Source organism: Contarinia nasturtii, unplaced genomic scaffold, assembly GCF_009176525.2.
Source record: "Contarinia nasturtii isolate CC-2019 unplaced genomic scaffold, AAFC_CNas_1.1 Cnas_scaffold_1371, whole genome shotgun sequence".
NCBI lineage: Eukaryota > Metazoa > Arthropoda > Insecta > Diptera > Cecidomyiidae > Contarinia > Contarinia nasturtii.
In genome coordinates, this window is record NW_022198708.1 from 4523474 (window position 1) to 4543653 (window position 20180).

The 20180-nt window shown below is 34.9% G+C and overlaps 3 protein-coding genes across 3 annotated transcripts; 1 reads left to right on the forward strand and 2 right to left on the reverse strand.

The window, feature by feature from the left end:
* Positions 1-830: 830 nt before the first annotated feature.
* LOC116345609 lies at positions 831-11339 on the reverse strand. The gene is made up of 17 exons (XM_031775084.1): positions 10920-11339; positions 10187-10362; positions 9894-10064; positions 9638-9789; positions 8950-9544; positions 8576-8847; positions 7359-8343; positions 6805-6846; positions 6569-6678; positions 6366-6475; positions 4686-5739; positions 3332-4587; positions 3089-3181; positions 2874-3017; positions 1720-2781; positions 1411-1642; positions 831-1343 (listed from the first exon to the last, which is right to left on the reverse strand). The coding sequence occupies exons 1-17, from the start codon at positions 11163-11165 to the stop codon at positions 973-975; spliced, it is 7071 nt and encodes a 2356-aa protein (XP_031630944.1). The 5' UTR covers positions 11166-11339; the 3' UTR covers positions 831-972.
* An 841-nt stretch (positions 11340-12180) lies between these two features.
* Positions 12181-15938, reverse strand: LOC116345741 (polycomb group protein Pc-like). Its single transcript, XM_031775390.1, has 2 exons — positions 15198-15938; positions 12181-14458 (listed from the first exon to the last, which is right to left on the reverse strand). Exons 1-2 carry the CDS (start codon positions 15261-15263, stop codon positions 13205-13207), a joined length of 1320 nt encoding a protein of 439 aa, XP_031631250.1. The 5' UTR covers positions 15264-15938; the 3' UTR covers positions 12181-13204.
* Positions 15939-16023: 85 nt separating this feature from the next.
* On the forward strand, positions 16024-19611 carry LOC116345740 (CCAAT/enhancer-binding protein zeta). Its single transcript, XM_031775389.1, has 8 exons — positions 16024-16445; positions 16505-16619; positions 16681-16854; positions 16931-17110; positions 17178-18278; positions 18350-18851; positions 18916-19130; positions 19205-19611. The coding sequence occupies exons 1-8, from the start codon at positions 16212-16214 to the stop codon at positions 19477-19479; spliced, it is 2796 nt and encodes a 931-aa protein (XP_031631249.1). The 5' UTR covers positions 16024-16211; the 3' UTR covers positions 19480-19611.
* Positions 19612-20180: the final 569 nt, after the last annotated feature.

Below are 20180 nucleotides of genomic sequence, written 5' to 3' on the forward strand. Positions count from 1 at the left end.
CTGTGAAACGTACTACATTCACAACTCTAGCCTATTATAAACAATTTTATTGTTGTTGTATACAAGTGACACTGTAATTATTCTGTTGCTGAGCGCATTTTTTTTTTTTCAATTTTTCTTACAACTATCGTGTCATTATCACTCGGAAGAATTGACTAAAGACAACGAAAGCCACAAGTTGGTAATAAAACGACTTGTAACACAGTTAAGTAAATGGTCTGACATTTTTTCAGCCAACTAGTAAGTGGTGCATCTATAGATCTATAGTGGTGCAACTATAATGTATTAATGTAATGTATTAATGTATACTATACACCAGCATCCAGTATAAATACAAACCCTCGCTGCTGTCTACGCCGAATATCACTTTATGTTAAGCAAGCGTTCAGGATTGCATACATTTATGCGATACATTGAATGATGCATGCATCATTTCATGCGCATCAAATAACGCTAACGCTGTCGTTGTACGTGCGGATCTAGTAGCACACGACGGTCTTGCTTTATTGAACATTCACATCATTACGTGTATCATATAAGCACGTCGTGCGCTGTCAGGTCCGTACTCATAGCGACATCGTTAGCGTTGTGTTTGCGTTATTTGATTCGCATCAAACGATGCATGCATCATTCAATGTATCGCATAAATGTATGCGATCCTGAACGCTTGATGTTAAGTGTATGCCAGTTGCAAATACAAAAAAAAATGGTTGGCTTAAAAAATAAGAGCAAGTATCGTTTACATTTGGTAAAATTCAAAAAATCTACAAATAATTCAAACAAAATTAAACGATTTATATCATTCAAAATCAAATCTAAATTGATTTAATTGTTTTTATTTCGATTTCTTCCCTTAAGCTTCTGTTTGTTTTCTTTTTTACATATTCTTTCATTTTATCTCGTTTCTCTGTTTATTGTTACTGTTCTTGGTGTAAAGTGTAGTGTATCATATTTCTGACATACAATCAAAGTCTAATTGTGATCAGTTTTCAGATCATCACCAATGATACCGTGTAAAAAATTGTCCAATTGAATTCGAGTTGTTGGATCTATGGTCGGATCGCCACTATTCGACTTAAATGCATTTAATTCGGGATAAAGGTCGTCGTCGAGACGCGGAGTGTTACTGAGAGATGATCCAGCTAATTCGCCAAAATATGGTGAGGAATTATTTGATGCAGGCTGTTTTTTAGCTACCACAATGCCTTTCACATCAAGATTTACTTTTGGTTTATTTTTCGGAGGTTCGTAATAGTAGTTAAAACGTTTGAACGATTCAATTTCCCGCTCATCAGTCTCAAGTTCGCTGAGATTTACCGCCGAGTTTGGAACAAAAACATTTTCTGAAACAAAGAAATCAGCCCGTTTTAGTTGAAATCCATCCACCGAAAAAACTAAATGTACACCTACCTCCAAACTCAGAATTTGCACTATTGTTCAAATCATCATTGACAGCTGCAGCCGCAGCAGCAGCAGCAACAACAATAGAAGAAGAGGTCGGCCGCTGACTGCCAACAGCCAGATTTGGATTTGTGAAACCACCATCGGGACCATTGATCCGTGTTATTTCAACACCGTCTCTTAAATTAAGTGATGCTGGTTTTCGATTGAATTTCGGGTCATTGATATTATGTATTGTCACCTTAAAAATAAATGTTACACATTGTAATATTTTGAAATTGAAAAAAAAAAACTCTTCTTAACGAAATGTGAATTTACCTCACTGTTCAATCGTTGTCCAGGATGTAAGCCATGTAAAAACGATGAATCATCATCGAACTTTTTGAAAAATGAGCTATCGTCGGTTTTTGTTCTGTACGGATCATGCGTTGGCGGAGTATCATCACAGCAATGTGCGTTCGATAATGAACTTTGTGTTCGACTACCAAATAAACTGGTTGTATTGTCGGTTTGTGTTTGATTGCCATACGGAAATCCACCATTGACATGTTGATAATATTGATTTTGTTGTTGAATCGCGGGATTGTTTTGTCCAATGAAATCACTATTAAAACCATAATTGGTGTTCACATCAAACGATGAGTATGGCCGTTTTTGGTCCATATGCATGCTATTGTACATGTCACCACCATTCATGCTTGCATATGATTGTTGTTGTTTTCGTAGGCTTCGTTCGCTACCGATTGCTGTGGCCGATGCTTTTGGTGAGCTGCTCGATTGTAAAACCTCTTGACCAATTACTGAACTAGCTGATGTTGGATTTGTGGAATTATTTGGATTGGTAACCGCATTGCTGGCCGTGTTGCCCGAAAAATACGAGTAATTGTCGACATTCATTTCTTGTGGTTGATAAATCGGATCATTCGGATACAAACGATAATTTGGTGCAGCACCATTGGATAGGGCCTGTTGTAAGGCCATATTTCGAATGGTAAACATGCCATTGTCGTTCTTGGTTATGGATGCCGGTTGATTGATACCCATTGCCATTTGATTTCGTTGTTGCACTGGTGCCGGTGGTTGTGTTCGACTTGGATCGCCTGGTGTGAATAATGGATTTCGCAGTGTAACAAGATTCGTTTGTTCGTCGACACTCTCTTCTTCTGCTTTGTTCTTGTTTTTCTTTCGATTTTTGCGATTTTTCTTCGAATTCGGAGTTTGCACTGCGTTTTGATCGGTCGTTGATGAGGACGACGCAAGATTCTGCATTGGATCAACCATTATTAAACCATTGGGCTGCATTGACATGCCACTTATGAATTGCGGCGGTCGCTGATATTCCAACGGTTGTTGATATTGTTGAGGAACTGGTTGAGATATCTGTAAATTTGAATTTGATTTGAATTGGATGTTACCAATAATTAAACGGTTAACTGATTTATCGGTGTTTTTTTTATGGTCAGATTACTTACGCGAGAGATCGCTTCTTTTTTGGCACGCATGCCCTCTGCCGATTGTGGGTCGACTCGTGTCAATGTTATGCCTGGTGGAAGCATAAGACCTTCAACCTTTACTCCACGATTCAATTGATCCATGATGCTTACATTTGATGCACTCTAAATCATAAGATTCCCGAAAATTATTAACATCGACTTCATTCAATTTGTGTTTGAATTTTTGCACTTACCGTATTTGGTGATTGATTTTTCGTCGCATCACTTGCATCAGAATCTAAGCGCATTCTTTGCATTGATGAACTCATCGAATGGAAATCAGCATCCTTATTTTGGTTATAGGGGAAAAACGAATATATTAAATGTCAGAAATAAATCGATCCTATCATTTTATTTGTTATTCAAATCAGGTGTATATCCGTCAAACGATCAAACCACTACAATAGTGATTGAAAATGGATATTCTTAAAACTTACCGCTCTTGACGATGATCGTGCTGTGTTCGGCTGTTGTTGTACTTGTGCCGTATTCTGTTGTTTCTTCTCCAATTTCTTCTCCAATTTCTTCTTTTGTTTCTTCGACAAATTAGAATCGTCAACGTTGCTTTGTTTGTTCGTTGGCACATTTGTGTGTTGTGCTTGATTGTTACTGAGTTTCTGTGATTTAGCTGATGGTGCTGTGTTACTCTCAGTTGATGGTTTTTTATCCGCTTTTTGTGGCTGTGCCTTTGCATTTGAATCGTTTTTACCCTTTTTCCCTGTATCAATCGCCTTAGCATTCTTATTTGCTTGCTGATTTTTATTGTTTTTGTTGGTTTGTGTTGGTTGTGTTGGTTGTACGGGTTGTGCGGGTTGCGATTCAACTGACGATTGATGTGACAGCGTTGGCGTTTGCAACTTTGTAACATTAACCGTTGGTTTTGGTACAGGCACCGGTTCATTCTCAATTGATTCGTCCGATGACGATTCAATGTAATAATCATCATCTTCGTCCATGTCCAACAAATCGAATTGATTCACTTTATAATTTGGATCGGCATATTCAAATTTAATTGCTTTCACTTTTTTCTTTTCTTTTTTCGGTTTCTCTTCGTTGATGGTCAGTTCCTTGGTGGAATTGGTGATGCTATCTACTTCAGTGTCAATATCCTTTTTGCCTTTCTTTTGCTTCTTGTCTTTGTCTTTTGTTGAGGCGGCAGTGTTTGTATTCGTAGTGGTTTTTGTTGATTTCGATGTTGACGGTTTGGTATTTTCCGGCGATGTTTTGCGACCACTCGTTTTATCGTTGGCTTTTGTTGTATTTTTCTCACCTAATTGTTTTTCTTTTGCATTTTTCTTTGTATTTTTATCAGGCATTGTGGGTTCAATAGGTTTTTTACTTGATTTAGCTTCTACTTTAGGTTCGGCTTTTACATTTTGCTTCGATTTTGTTACCTTATCACTTGTACCGGAACTAACCGAAGCAGTTTGTTGCTGTGATTGTGCTTGTGATGCAACACTAGTGCTTGGAATCAGTTGGCCATTGATGAATGTGTAGAGCAGCTTATCTTTGTCTGGTGATATACCTTTTGCCGTGACTGTGACTTGTGGTTCAGCATGCGGTACATTAATTCGTCGAATGGTTACCATTCGTTTCGACTGATCAAGCGTATATTCGCATGTCTCTTGACGTTGATCATTCTGAATTAACCGAACGTTGTTGCTCTTTTCTTGCTGGGCCTTCACTTGGTCACCTTAAAGTGGAAAACGATAAAAGAAAAATGTAAAATATTGAATTCAAATTCAACACGAAATTCAAATTCAAGCGAAGCGAATTCATCATGACACATACCTATCACCTCGGCAATGACCGGTTGATTGCCTTGTGTAGTTTGCTGCTGTTTATCTTGCTGTTGTTTCTCCAGCTGTTGTTCCTTGGTCGGTAAATAAGCGAATTTAAAATCGGCATTGTTTGCCTTCAGCACGCCAATCAATTCCAGAATGTTTGATTCGATTTTGGCTTTGTATTTGCCATATTTTTTAATACTTGTGTCGAGTTCAGAAATTTTCTTTTTATCACGTTTTTTCATACTACGAAGACTTTTCAGATCGTTTTTAACATCTAATTCCTTGAAAAAGGCATCATGGAATTGGTCACGAAGTTGCTCTAGCTCTTCAATACGTTTAACATCCTCCTTCTTTTGTTTTTGTTTTGCCTTTTTGGCGGCCTTTTTCTGTGAGTCTTTTTTATTGGTTGTGTTGCCTTCGATAAAATCAAGTATATCATCGAGCGATGCAAAATCGTTGGCAGGCTGTTGTGTTGGCTTAGTTTTACGCGTCAAACTTGAATCTGCGTCAGAATTCGATGCAGTCGTTTCAGATCGATGCTTATTCTTTTCATCACAGGATTCAGTGTCACAACAGTCACCCGTATGTTCGACCTTACCACCGGAATTCGACAATATTATTTTACGTTTTTTTGCCGTTTTCGGATCGATCACATTGATTGTACTCGTGTTGGCAGTGGCTGTATTACTATTGCTCGACGATGGCTTTGAAGACGCCATTTTTGCATTATTGGCAGTGATCACTTTTCCCAAATCATCGCGTAATGCAGCTTCGAGAATTTCATTTGTGCTATTCTCTTTTTGTTCAACTACTGGCTTCAATAATGATGTTGATGCGGTTGCTGCCATGGATGACGGTAAAATGTGACACTGTGATCCACTTGCGCCGGCACTGCTATTAGTCGCTGTCACTTTTGACGCTAGCATTTTTTTCAAAGCACCAGGTGGATTCTTTATGGTTTTTGTTGTGATCGTTTTTGTTGAGCTCTTACTGTGGATTTGATGTAATCGCTTTCGCAAACGATCTCGTGTCTCATTTGTTCTACCATGGTTGCACTCCTGAAACAAACAAATAAAATGTTAAAAAATGTTCTCCGTCAATATCATTTGTAAGTCGTAAATTCAATGAAAACACATTGCAAATGAAATGTTTGTTATTATAATTCTTGATCGGGATTTCATATGAACAATTATGCTTTAAAAGTTCACTTTTAAAATGTTGCATCATTTTTATTTGTTCAAACTCTTTTTTTTTTGTTTATTTGAACAAATACTGGATGCAAAAAAATGAAAATACATTGAATTCTTACACAACAACAATGGCAAACCATTTTTTGGAATTATTTTAAATTTAATTTTAAACATGTGTACTATGAAATGTGTGTGCACAACCACTTTGCGCTTGACGACTGTCAATTGTCAATCGTGTATACAAGATTGCCTGTACGTATGTGTGTATGTGCGTATGTGTCTGTGTGCGTGTGTGTGTTTGTGTGTTTTTCTCTGTATTCAATAAACATTGTATATTTTATCTCTGAAATTGTTTATATTTATCAGCGTATACAAATCAAACGACACAAACACAAACCAAACAACCAAATTTTTAAGAAAAATATCGTTCAACATAGAACGAAACAAACGTTTTCATTTGTTCTTGCTTGGGAAAATATTTTCTCTCAACTTACCGTATGACCAAAAATTGTGCAGTAGTAGCAGGTGCACTGGCCATCACCACGATGACACATTTTGGGGTGGTTTTGTTGATTATCCAATAAATCCGAGTGTTCTGAACAACCTACAAAAGATAAAAACAACAGTAATATTCAATCTTATAGTGTTTGAAACCAAGTAAGCAATCATGAAAAAACGGTATTTTTCAAATACTTACAGTGATGTGCGCCATTGTTTGAGCTGTTTCCTTTCTCTTTTTTTGCTAACGATTGACTGTCATCATTTTCTTTGATTTGCTCAAGATCCCGAACCATGTCCTTAAGTACACTATAAACATTACCAAAGAGACGAACAAAGAGATTGATAGATGAAAAATTACGGTTTTTTCGTCAAACGACGCTCAATCAATGACATTTGCATTTTCTTTGCAAAATTCATATTTTTTCAATCTACCTGTGTTCTTTCTTCAGGCTCTTCAGCTCTGCTTCTAATTTTCTGTAAATTTTCGAAGGAAACAATTAACATTATTAATATATTTGTTTCTAAAAAAATGAATTGAAAAATGATGTTGTATGTATCGAATGACGGTTGATTTTTAACTTGATGCTACAAAAAAACAGTGTTTGACACCGCACACAATAAAGTGTCAACAAAAACATTTGATTTTTGTTTCGTGTTAAAATAGATTTTCTTTCGCACAAACGACAAAAACTCAACGAATTCATATGTTTTTTTTATGTACACTGTAATTATTGGCATCGTTGCGATCGATATAAAATTTGGTGACAAGCGATATAAAATAGAGAAATCTGGAGGGAACGGTTTATTCGTTAGCTTGCGCTGGACTAATCGCTTTCAATAAACCGGCACACTTTTGTGGTTATGATATCTATTATGCATTTTGGTGTTGATTAGTTTGTTGTTGTGTTGAACGCGGTTGAACGAAAGTGGATTGTGTGTGTATGTATGTTATATGTTGAGATGCGAAAGATGTCAACTGTACTTACTGATTAAGTTGTTGTTTGACGCGAATTTTGACAGCATCGTTTACACCAAATGTTGAATCGTCTTCTTTATCACAAATATCATGTTTTTTGCATTTTGTTTCACGGAACGGTGTTGGTGATGATGCATTACCACTGGCTTTCGATGAATTGATTGATATTGTTTTCTTTGTTTTTATTATATTGACTGTCGAATTATGTGAACACTCTTTCGTTAGATTGTCATCACATTTTTTCTCATTTTTCGATTCATGTTTTACAACATCGAGTAGGGCTTTTAATTTTTCATACGATTCGGGTCGGATACGGGCAAATTCAAGTTCATCGGTATCAATATCGTTGTTTTTTTCTAATTTTCCACTCTTAACTTCCAGCAATTTGGTTGTTGTCAGCAGTTTTGTTGTGGCAGCAGAAAATTTACCAACATCACTCATACTGTTAATTTGGTCCATTTGCATGCGTAATTGAAATTCCAGCACTTTGGGATCATTTTCGATTTTCTTAAGCGGCGAATTATCACTTTCTTTAAACATATAGATACATTCAAGCCAATAGGTATTCAATTCAATGTCACCATTGTCATTGTCAAGAATGAAACACGAATCGAGCAACTCCTGTACAGGTATTGGCATATCAATCAAATAGCATTCAGCAAACGCCGAACCAATGTCACAGAATAGTGTATACTCAGCATCATCGATATTCCATAATAGATCCATTTGCTGTAGCATATCCACTTTTTGTGATTTATCGTCGCTGATTTTTTGCATTAAATATGAAAAATACAATTTTTGAATGTTCATTAGCTCTTTGCGTTCCTCTTCTTTTAGTGGCTGATAGGCTTTTATCAAAAACTTCGAAAAGTTAAGCGGATAAAGGCCGGCGATGATATGTGTTGCAACACGACATTCGTTTCTCATGCATGGCGGATCTTGAAATGAACAAAAATGTCGCGCATTGAAATTCGTTACATTGTAAACCTTTCGCACTGTGGAGAGAAAAAGAGAGGAGAACATGAAGACCGGAATAAAGTATGTTTTAGTATTAATTTTTGGATGAGATGATTGTTGCTATTGAAATGAAATGAAATAAACTATTGCTTCTTTGTTTTGTTTAGATGTTTGTAAATATGTTTTGGGAACAAAAGCAACCAAATGTGAATGCAAAATGGTAATGAAATCCAAACTTAAAATCCTAGATTAATGTATTTTATTAATTACATGGCATATGTTTGAAGACAGCCCACGACAGATGATAACAGTGATTTTCTAGCATTGTTAACGTTATCTCATCATCTAGATCATCATCTGTGTTTGGCAGTGATTTATCCGATGTCCCTCTTAGCCGTTTGTTTATGTCTTTTTTTATGTAATCCATATAGTCGAGTTTATCATAAAATGAACACTTCGTACAGTGGAATTTTTCAAGCACCTCTTTTCCTTGATTGCTACAAGGCCCACCAGCAAATAAGCAAGTCACACAATCACAATCGCTGCATAAAATAAATAACCATGAAATGTGAATATTATAATGATGAACAAATAAAACAAACAAAAAATTGAAAACCAATAAAATAATCGATTATTATACGTACGTATAGTGACTTCCCAATTCCGAATCACATGTAATGCATTGTTCATTTCGAACACTTGCATATAAACGAGAGTCGTCCTTTTCCTGCCAAACACGCTTCAGATAGTCGACGGTTAAAACCCAGGCTTCATCACGATTTTCCATTTTGATCCATTGCATTTTTTCGGAATTTTCCCGTTTTAAGAGTTTTTCATAAGGCGAAAAATCAAATTCACAGTCACGAATCGCTTTCAATAAATCTTGAATACAACTTATTCGCTTTCTTCGTTCCGTATCTTCCAATTCCATATGAAATTCCTGTAGCAATGACCATACTTGTGACCAATTTTTCGTTGTCGATGTCATATCTTCATCGAAACGAATCAGTCTGTGTGCCATTGTACTGTACTCTTCCGGTTCAAGCAAATCCTTTAGTTTTATTATGCATTCCGGTATTAGGTCTTGAATTTCCATATAAACATATCGTTGATACATGCGCTTATTTAGTATTGTCCATGTCAATGAAAAACCCTTCAAATGATCACGTTGCAATTCAATCAATAGTGACGATAATTTCTTGGCCGTATTGCAAAACTTATCATAACCATCTAAGATGACTAAAAACAAAACGGATATTAGAAAGTCGATCATTGTTACGATCAGAAATGTTAATGTAGCACAAAAATCAAAAGTGAAAAGTATGAACATACATATCAGTAATTCAACCGGATTATAGGTTGGAGTTTCATCCTCCCCATTGGTTGTTAGCATTTTTTTCAATCCATCACTGTACGCAATCGAAATGCATCGCAATTGAATACACAATAATTGAAATAATTGATGAGGATCACGTGTGTACAACCTGTTCGCACGAATAAACATAGATATGGTAAATATGGTCATAAAGTGTTGCATTTAACATTCAAATAAGAATAAATTGTGTGTTTGTGATGCGACCAAACTCACATTGTAAACACCAGAATAAATGTCATTTCATTTGTAAGCGGCAACTGTGAGCTTAATGACAACTGTATATTTTTCTGCTTATCAATGTGGCCATCGGTGAACCATTTTGCTTGCATATTAATTAACTCCTCGTACTTGGCATCCATTGAATTTTCATACGGCACTGGATTTCTATAAATGAAAAAAAAGACACACAAAATTACACCAGTACACAATTGATTCATTCCGTCTCATTTTGATTTTTCGTTGAATCATTTCGCGGGATTTTGTTTTGTATTCATTGCTTTACTTACTGTGGAATAACATCATAAAATTCTCGAATAAGAGCCTTCAAACGATCCCACAGCGTGTTGTATTCATGGTCTTCGAGTACTAATTGAATCAAAACTTCACGATACTGCAGACATTCGGTACATTTACAATAAACACGAAATATGTCCGTATCAAAACAGAATCTTTCGTCATCATCCTGTCACCGTGTTATAATCATATCACACACATATGAAACACATGAAGAAATGAGAGAGAGAGAGAAAGAGAGAGAGGGAGAGCAAAACACAAAGAAATAAAGAAATGAAATAACATAATATCAGAAAATATAAGTCATGCACAAGAGAGCAATGATAATAATAGTGAGAAGAATAAAAAAAACACAAATCGTTGACAGACACCAATGCAATATATTGAAGCACATTCACAAAGAAGAGCACATTCGAACTAAATTAAAACGCGATTTTTGTGTGATAGATATTGATATACAAATAGTAGTAGTCACGGGCTTGAAATTGCGATCGGATTCAAAATTCAGCCGACAAAATGAAAATACAAAAAAAAAACTATACAAATAAATCGGTTTTTTAAATTGTGTATAGGTGATGCGCGATGTGCATGTTTAAGATATACAACAAATTTAATTGCATTGATTCACCATATCGCCTGGTATTTTGTATACAATACACAAAATATCACATATATACGGTTTTTTTTCTTCTTCTTTATTTAGTGCACAATTTTAGTGTGTCTAACCTTAGGCACGATCCCATCGAACGATTTAACTGATTCATTGACAGCGGCTGCTTCGTTCATTTCAGTTGTTTCGATATGATTATTTGTGCATGCATCTATTGTCGAATGGCTATCGTTGTGAATCTTTTCATCCGATCCAAAATATTTCAAAGCCACTTTGAGACGTCGAGGTGAATCTTGCTCTGAAATGCTTTCCTTTTTGTCAATATAGCTTGACGAATACGGGTTTTTCTCAATAAATGACATAGTGCCTCAATTATGCGTAATCAACGATCCAATTATGATTAGCTACTAATTGATTATCGCATAAACAAATCGGAATAAGCACTAAATCGGCGTAAGAAAAAAACTTTTATTTTAATAAAAAAAAACACAATATGATTTTTCTCTGTTGTAGCACTCTTATGAATGGCTCATAAATATGGCGAACACACAGCAATATTGAGTGAACTGTCAAAATGACGCTAGTTGTGGTGGTGAGTGTATATTGTGTGTTCACGTGAATTCTTTGAGTTCGATGGCGTTTTGCGCAAATGGAGGGAAACACACTCTGTGTCGCTATTCACCAACTTCGAACGATGAAGAAAAAAAGCCGAAATATTTGAAACAAACAAACAAAATAGGAAAAACACACATACATTCATACACAACAGTGTCACACACATAATATAGACTAGACACGATGCCGAACATCCGAAATGAATGGAATAATGAAACAAATAATGTTTTTCTCTTTTTGAAACCATTGAATGTGGATTTTTTTATTAAATCTTTGAATTCAGTTGCAAATGTGATACGATGTGATTGTTCTTTTTTTTTCTTCCACTCGTTTTCACTGTTGCTGTTCAATATTGCGATTGTGTGTATTCTTTTTCAAATGTTTCTCTTTTCTTTTTTTGCGTGAAATTCATAGACAATGTATTAATGTAGCATGCACGATTGAGTTGATTGACATGATTTAGCACTGAAGCTATTTACACCTTTTTATCCTCTGTATTTATTGCGTTTGAAATATTTGAAGCGCCAATGGACGAAAGACAACCACTTATTCATATCAATTTGATTTCTAATGCGAAAATGTAATTGCGTCTCTTTGCAAAAGAAAAAAAATAATCATATTTTTGTTGTTGATCGAACACATACAGATTACATTACACACAGGTTATATCAACAGATACTCATACATAAATACATGCCAAGCTAGAATGCCATTTTTTTTAAATGGGGAAACTGAAAAAAAAAACTGGCCAACATGAAAAAAATTGTGCATATTTTTGAATTTATTATTTGTATGATTTACATTCAAATATTTACATTTAATATAATTACTAATTTTAAACTTAATCAACTAAAATAAATTAGTTTTTTTTTTCTCACTTATATTCGTCTTCATTTTATAGCATTTCAGTTAATCTATTTGCTTTTTGTTTTTATTGTGTCTTTTATTTTCTTCATCTCAAGTCGTTCAAGTAGTCCTGTTTTGTCACCAATAAATCAATAATAATAATAATTGATAATAAGAATATAATAAAATTACAATGTTTTGTCACATTTTTTGCTTGTCTGTTTGTTTGTTCTGGGTGCATATATTATGATTGATGAAACTAACAAATCGAAAACGGTTTTCAACCATTTAAATCGGTATATCTGATTCTTTGTTGTTTTTTTTAGCTACTTAGTGAGTGAAGCGAAACAAAAAAATCCGTGCTATCTGGGCTACATTTAACTACCTGATAAAATTAGCCATTGACACACCACTTTGTTAAAGACTTGTTCCATTACTTTCATGTTAGCATTTTGTTCGTTAGATTTTCCTTCTTCAATCTTCTTTCTCTCTCTCTCGCTCTCTTCCTCTCTCCCTCTTACAGACACATGTATACGAACGCACACTATTAATGTGCGTTTGGCGTGTCGTTCCTTCTGTCGATCTCGGCATGTATACATTTCATCGAAAGCGTTACATTCGTCGTGCCGTTTTCAATCTCATTGATCGCATGATCATTTCCTTCTTATATCCTTGTATTGTCAAATGTTGACCGAATATTTGATAACAATGTTTGATTACGATTAGAATAAATACTGGTTAATGCATATCTGGATTTGATATATTCAAAATATACGAAGATGTGTATGTATGGACATTTTTCAAACTCAGTTGATTTTAATGTTTTTTTTTTCTGTTATGTTTTTAAATGGGCTGATGTGCGCATTCACTGAATATAATCATCACCATCACATCATCATTATCATTTGTCTCATTTCTGCGTTCATTCGTCGGTTCAAATTTACTGTTGAAAAAAACCCTTTTTGCACTCTCGAATTGTGACCGTTTCTTTGTTTACGGTAACATCAGTAATGATCACTTGGTCAGATAAACTGGTTTTGGGCATCCAGAGTCGTGGCGGTGCCGGTCGCGGTGATGTTGGTATTGGTGGCGCTCGTTTAACTATTTTAAAATCTGAATTTGCTATTTTACTACTATTTACAGTCTCTGAATTATTTTCAATTCGATTACTTTGAACGGATGCATCGCCAGCCAATGCATTAATTGACTTAAATGCGCCCAAATGATGATGATTGTGATGATTATGATTGTGATGTGAATCAGTGGGCACCTCATTTTTAATAGATGTTGATGTTGATGGTTTCTCTGGTGGTGTATTTGATTCAGGATGAGAGGCAGGCGTTTCAGGTGATAATGGTGCTGGTTCCGTTTTAATTGGAACAGTTATCGGTGTGGCCGATACATTTGTACATAATAATTTATTTGATGGCGGTCCATCGGGTGATGTTTTTATAGTAACACCAATTTTGCCCGATTCTTTTGACAGCACCTCGACTTTTCGCTTGGTGGTTGTGTTTGGCGTTGTCGATGGTGTCGTTGTTGCATTTGAAAATGTTTTTGTACGTTTCTTACTACCAGCACTCGATTGGCTCAATGGCTGATCATCGCTGCTACTTGAATTCGTATCGACAATGTCATCATTTAGAATTGATGATGTCCGGTGTGATATTTGCGATGTTTTCTTAATATGATGATTTGATCCCGAGTCTGATTTTAATCGAATATCAATTGATGTACTGCCATTGGAATTATATGGTTGTCGGCCTTTTGAATCGACTGAATGTTGTTTACTAGACAGTGAATTCACCTTTATTGTTGGTATTATGGTGCTACTATTATTCGTACTTGATGCAGGCGTTTTACTCTCTTTTTTTGGCTTAAACGAACGTTCTTTCTCCATTGATTGATTCACAATTGAGTGCGATTTATTATATGATGGGCTGTTGTCATACGTACGGCTCGTCGAATTGTCGAGACGATCGCCGATTGTTGTTTCATCATCGTCGTCATCGTCGGTATCGGGTTGTAAAATGCGTTCCCGTTTCTTTGGTCGGTGTTGTTTTTTTGACACTATCAAATCACTTGTTCGTTCAAATATTTGAATTAAACGGGTATCCAAAATATTTTCCTCTGGCTCCCATGTATTATATCGTGGTGTCCATCCCTTCCATTTTACAAGGTACTCCACTTTGCCCTGTTTTTATATGAAACAAATGAAAATGAAACGAATTATAATTATTATATTTATTGATTAAAAATAATGCATTAAATATAGGTTCAATGTAGTTAGTGATCGTTTGGCATTAACTAAAAGTCTACAGTAGGAAATGACAAACATCTACACTGAAAGTAATTTACTGACACAATCGATCAATCAATATTATTACACAAAAAAGTCAATACCATTACGTTTGTCACAGTAACATTGACGATTGATCAAATTACTCTCGAAATGCTTATTATTTTTCTACCGCCTCTTCCAATCAAATATATGATGAATTTATTCGGATGCTGTGACAAATGTATTGGAACTCAACTAAGCACTAAACAAATGAAAATACATGTCATGAACTCGATTTGTTTTGACGGGTTTTAATTTCAGCAATAACATATTTTTCCGTCATAGCAATCGACACAACACTGACACTTTTACATTTTTTTTTTAAAATCAAATTGAAACGAACCACTCTCATTGAACAACAATAAAATGAAAAACAAAATAAAAATTTATTAGCAAAATAGAAGACAGCATTTTGATCTAAAAACATTTTATCAAACAAAGATGGCGACAATGCACCCATAGTACGTGTATGTACGACGATGATGACGATGAAGTTGAATGAATGATATTGAAAACATAAACAAATTGCACCATCAATTTTATTCAATCAATTAGATTATCGCAAGATGTACTCGGATGGTATTTGGTTTACCTTTTTATATCGTTTTCTAATGATTTTTTCCGCCGCATAAACTCCGCCAGATCCATTGTTGTCCATACTGTGTTGTTTTTAATTGGATGCAAACAACAAATCCGAAATGTTTCGATTCAACCGAAACACTATTTTTGTTTTCGTTTGATTTTCCTTCCTTTTCAAATTGTAGAAATATTTACACAAAATGAGTACACTTTATTTCGCACATGAATTTATGTTCGTCTTGATTTTCTCTCTGTATGTTTTTTTTTTCTTCTTTCTTTCGTTTACTATGTGTGTATACTATTGTATATAGTATATTTCATTAAAATACTCTTGTTCTGTTCACTCTTTTGTTCGGTCGCGAAACAAAAAAATAACAGTTGTTATGTACATTTGTTTGGATTATTTTATTTTCATTATAGTCGCTTCGATATTTACATATTGCTTAAATGAAATTTCAAATGTTTTATGCGAACTTTTTCTTTGCATTTGAATTTGAAATGAAATAAAATGTTACAACAAAAATGCTTCGCCTGTAGTCAGCGATTGTACTGCAATTTTCTTACAAATTGTTTTTACGGGCAATTTTTCAGTTTCTAATGTTGTCACATAGCAGTTTTCGCCATTTTGAATTTCGACAATGTTGCCAACGTTACAAATCACATTATTGCGCTATGCATCTGATCGAATTTGACAGCAACGGCAATGGTAGCAGCACACATACTCACATAACATTTAATTTTCGATTTATTTTCATTTTGTAGTAAGACATGTAAATGAATTTGTTTTTTCAACCGAAGAAAAAATTCACACTTTAAATATTTTTTTTATTTTTGGTGGATTATATTGCGAATCATTTTAATTTTGTTAAATAATCAATAAAAAAAATTTATCGTATAACTTCGAAATTCGAATATTGACGTCTGTCAAAGTGCACGTGTGCGACCGTTTGTTGAAACAAAAAAGTCTAGACAATAACATACCGCATTACAAAAAATACATACACGGGGTTCATGCTTATTTGGCACGATGGCTTTAAAAACAAAATCCGTGAATCCAAAAAAAGTGAATTTTAACAGCGACAATTCATCGAGTGATATTGCTGGTAAAAGTAAACACATAATTTTTGACGAAGAAGACAATGAAACGGATGTCATTGTTGAACCGAAACAAGTTCTGGCTGAAAAGAAACATCAAGGATCGAAAAAGAGTGAAAAGAATCGCAAAAATGCATTGGAAATTGGAAAATTATGGTATCAAACGGTAGGTTTTTGATTTGCATTGATTTGATTTGAAATGTTCCATAAATGTTGTCCTTTCAGTTTGCCGAATACAATACGTCCGATGAACTGGTTGAAATGAAAAATAACGAGATTGAAGAGTTGACAAATTACTGTGGAAAATGTTACGAAGAACAGAAAACAGCATTTGCGAAACGTAAGTGGCGTTGCATTGAATGCTTGATGAAAATAAATTTAAGTCGCAATGTGATTTGTAGGCAATCCATCGGATGTAAAATGGCTTCAGACTGCCTTACATAAAGGTACATCAAAAGATCGAGCCAATGCTGGCGGTTTATTAGTTCAGTCAAATCCATTAGCAAATTTGGAAACACTTGAATCGCTCATAAGTTTTACAAAACTCACAAACAAAAATAGCACCGATTCAATAGGTAATTTACCACAATGCGAATAAAATAATGTTAAATTAATATTCTGAAACTTGAATATTTTAAATTTTTCGAACAGACGTAGCAACCGATTTGTTTATTAATGCACTTTTGCCGCCCGATCGAAAATTGTTGTCATTTACATTGAGAGGTGCCGATTGGAAGGCGCTTAAAAAGAATGATAACGTTGACAAAATGACAAAAGATCAAATTTATGCATATTGGCATTTTGAGACTATCATCAAGGATCAGTATTTCGGTGAGTGTCTATTGAATACGAAAAACAAAAAGTAGAAAATGTGAAAATTATAATTTCTTCTCCACAGAATTTTTGCGAAACATTCAAAATGCGATTCAAAGTGGTCAAGAGGCGAACAAAAAACAAGCAATTATTTGTGCATCAAAACTATTGTCGTATGCACCGGAAAAGGAGCAAATGCTATTATCAATGTTAGTAAATAAATTGGGTGATCCATCAAAAATGATTGCATCGAAAGCATTGCATCATTTGACTGAAGTATCATTCAAGCATCCAGCAATGTGTGGCGTTATTGCGAATGAAACTGAAAAATTTCTATTTCGAAACAATATCACCGAGCATGCACAACATTTTGCATTATGTTTTCTATCACAATTGGCACCACATGGCAATGTTGAAGTGTGCACAAAATTGGTGAATGTTTCGTTGTCATTTTTCAAAGTGGTGGTCAACAAAGGTCTTATCAACAGCAAAATAATGCAGGCCATTTTATTATGCTTGAAGCACTCAATAACTGATGTTGTTGAAGCGAATAAATCAAAACCAGGCAGCGACAGTGGTTTAATCAGCAAGGATACACAAGATACAATTTATCGTTTGGTACATTTTGCAAATATCAAAGTGTCACTGCAGACATTGGCATTAATTCTTCAAATGATAACCGCAATGGGTGCCGAACATCAGCATAATCGATTTTATAATGCATTATACAAAAAACTATTGGATCCAGAGTTGGCAACGTGTGGTTCAAAATATTCCGCATTATTTTTACATATTGTGCATCGTGCCATTCACGTTGATCGAAATAAATCGAGAGCACAGGCATTTATCAAGAGATTGCTACAAGTAGCACTATTTTTGCCAGCACCAATTACATGCGGCTGTCTGATTATAATAAGTAAAATAATTAAGGCACGAAGTGAACTCAATCGCATCGAAATTCCATTGGCAGTTGCACCGAAAATCGAAGATGACGTTGGCAATGTTGAGAGCGATGAACATGGTGACACAACTGAACATGAAACAAAAATCAAACCAAATGGCTATGATCCATATCACCGAGCACCCGAATTCGCTGGCGGAGAATATTCCATACGGACCGAATTAGCGGCATTGCTGCATTATTATCATCCAACCGTTCGAGTTTTTGCACAAAACATTCTTGAGGGTATATATATATCTATTTGCTTTTATCCAACTCATTCTATTCTCTTGATAATTCTCTCTTTTCAAATTCAGATAAACCAATTAAATTTTATGGCGATCCATTGGTTGATTTCTCGCTCACACATTTTCTGGACCGTTTTGCATTCAAGAATCCAAAGAAAGATGCCGAAAATAAACCAGTGTCAATTGTTCATGCGTTCCATCATAAAAATTATACACCGCATGGAAGCCGTGGTAAACCGGTGAAGCAATTGAGTTCAGCCAGTTGTACCGAGGATGAGAAATTTATCTTTGAATTTTTGGATAAGAAACGTGCACGACAAGCAGCACTCGGTTTGGATCAAAAAGACCGCTTCGAATCGGTGGACGATGACGAATTTGATGCATATTTAGATGGGCTCGGTGGAAAGAAAGGCAAAGATGGTCTTGACGATGAAGAATTTGATATTCTTGGCGATTTTGGCGAAGCAAAGGGTACGACGGAAGATGATGGTGAAGATTGGGATAGTGATGGCGATGATGATGATGATGATGAAGATGGTGAAGGCAATGCTAAGGCAGATATGGACGATGGGTAATTTTTGTTGAAAAAAAATCCAGACACAAAAACAAAATGTTTAACTCTTTTAAATTTGCAGCGATGAATTTGATGGCAGTGATGCTGGTTCGATTTCCCTTGATGAAGATGACGATGATGATGAAGATGGTTCGGATATCTTTGAAAGTGATGAGGAAGGTGAAGAAGAACTAGACAGTGATGCTGAAGTTTCAGATCCAGAGGATGAACCAAAGGCTAAACGCCCGAGATCAGTTAGCAGCAAAGATTTCCAGAAGAAACTAAAGAATACAAGCAGTAAGAATTATTTGTTCATAGTTTTCAGTTTTGATTTGAATACATTATTAAACAATTCAAACCATTTTCGATAGATATGAATTCGCTATTTGCTGCAGCCGAAGATTTCTCTGAAATGTTGGAGGATACTGGTAAATCGAGTAAACATGGTACGCTTGGTGAAATATTTAATCAAGATAAATCATCGGAGAAGCAAATCGAATGGGAGAGTAAACGTCTTAAAAACAGTCGAGCCAATTTCCGAAGAAAGCCAACACAAAAACGGAATCGTTCACAAGGAAAAAATCGACGAGGCGAAACTAATAAAAATAAAAAGAATCAAATTGGCGGCAAACGTAAACATAAGTAAATTTTCTTTTAATGTTAGCATAACATGTATTCTCAGCTATATAAATTTACTTTACGTATAAGCTGGAGACTCTGTTGTCAACGTTAAAAACACACATTTACAATAAATTCTGTTGATTATTAACTTTGGAAATTCCCGTTTTTTGCAGTTTTTTTCGTATTTCCGTATGTAGTATTAGTATCACTATGTTAATCGTAGAATTTTTTTTCATGAGATTGCACTCTTTCGTTACTTTGGAAATTCCCTCTGTGTGGACAATATTGAGTAAACCCGAGATGTTATCTCTTTTTTCACAAATACTTATTAAATTTGGGAATGATTTCATAATTATTAATTATATAATTGTGGGTTGATTAACGAATATTAAAATTGCACTTTTTGACACACATAAAAATAATAATAAATTCCCACAATAGTTCCAATGAACAGTGGAAATGCATCAAACATTTCAATTTCAAATTCACTACGTTTTGTTGGAAATTTCACGGTTTTGATCAATAGATTTGGCACATGAATTAATAAGAAAAATTAGCATCACATTCAAAGTTAATAGAACAAATCTAAATATAGTACTATTAACTAACATCGCATAATATTTGTATTATAAGTAATTTATCATGACAACAAGTCATTTTATGCGATTAAGTTCATAATCAATCACTTTGTTCCCAGAGCCTGTCAAAAATGTGTGTTTTTCATTC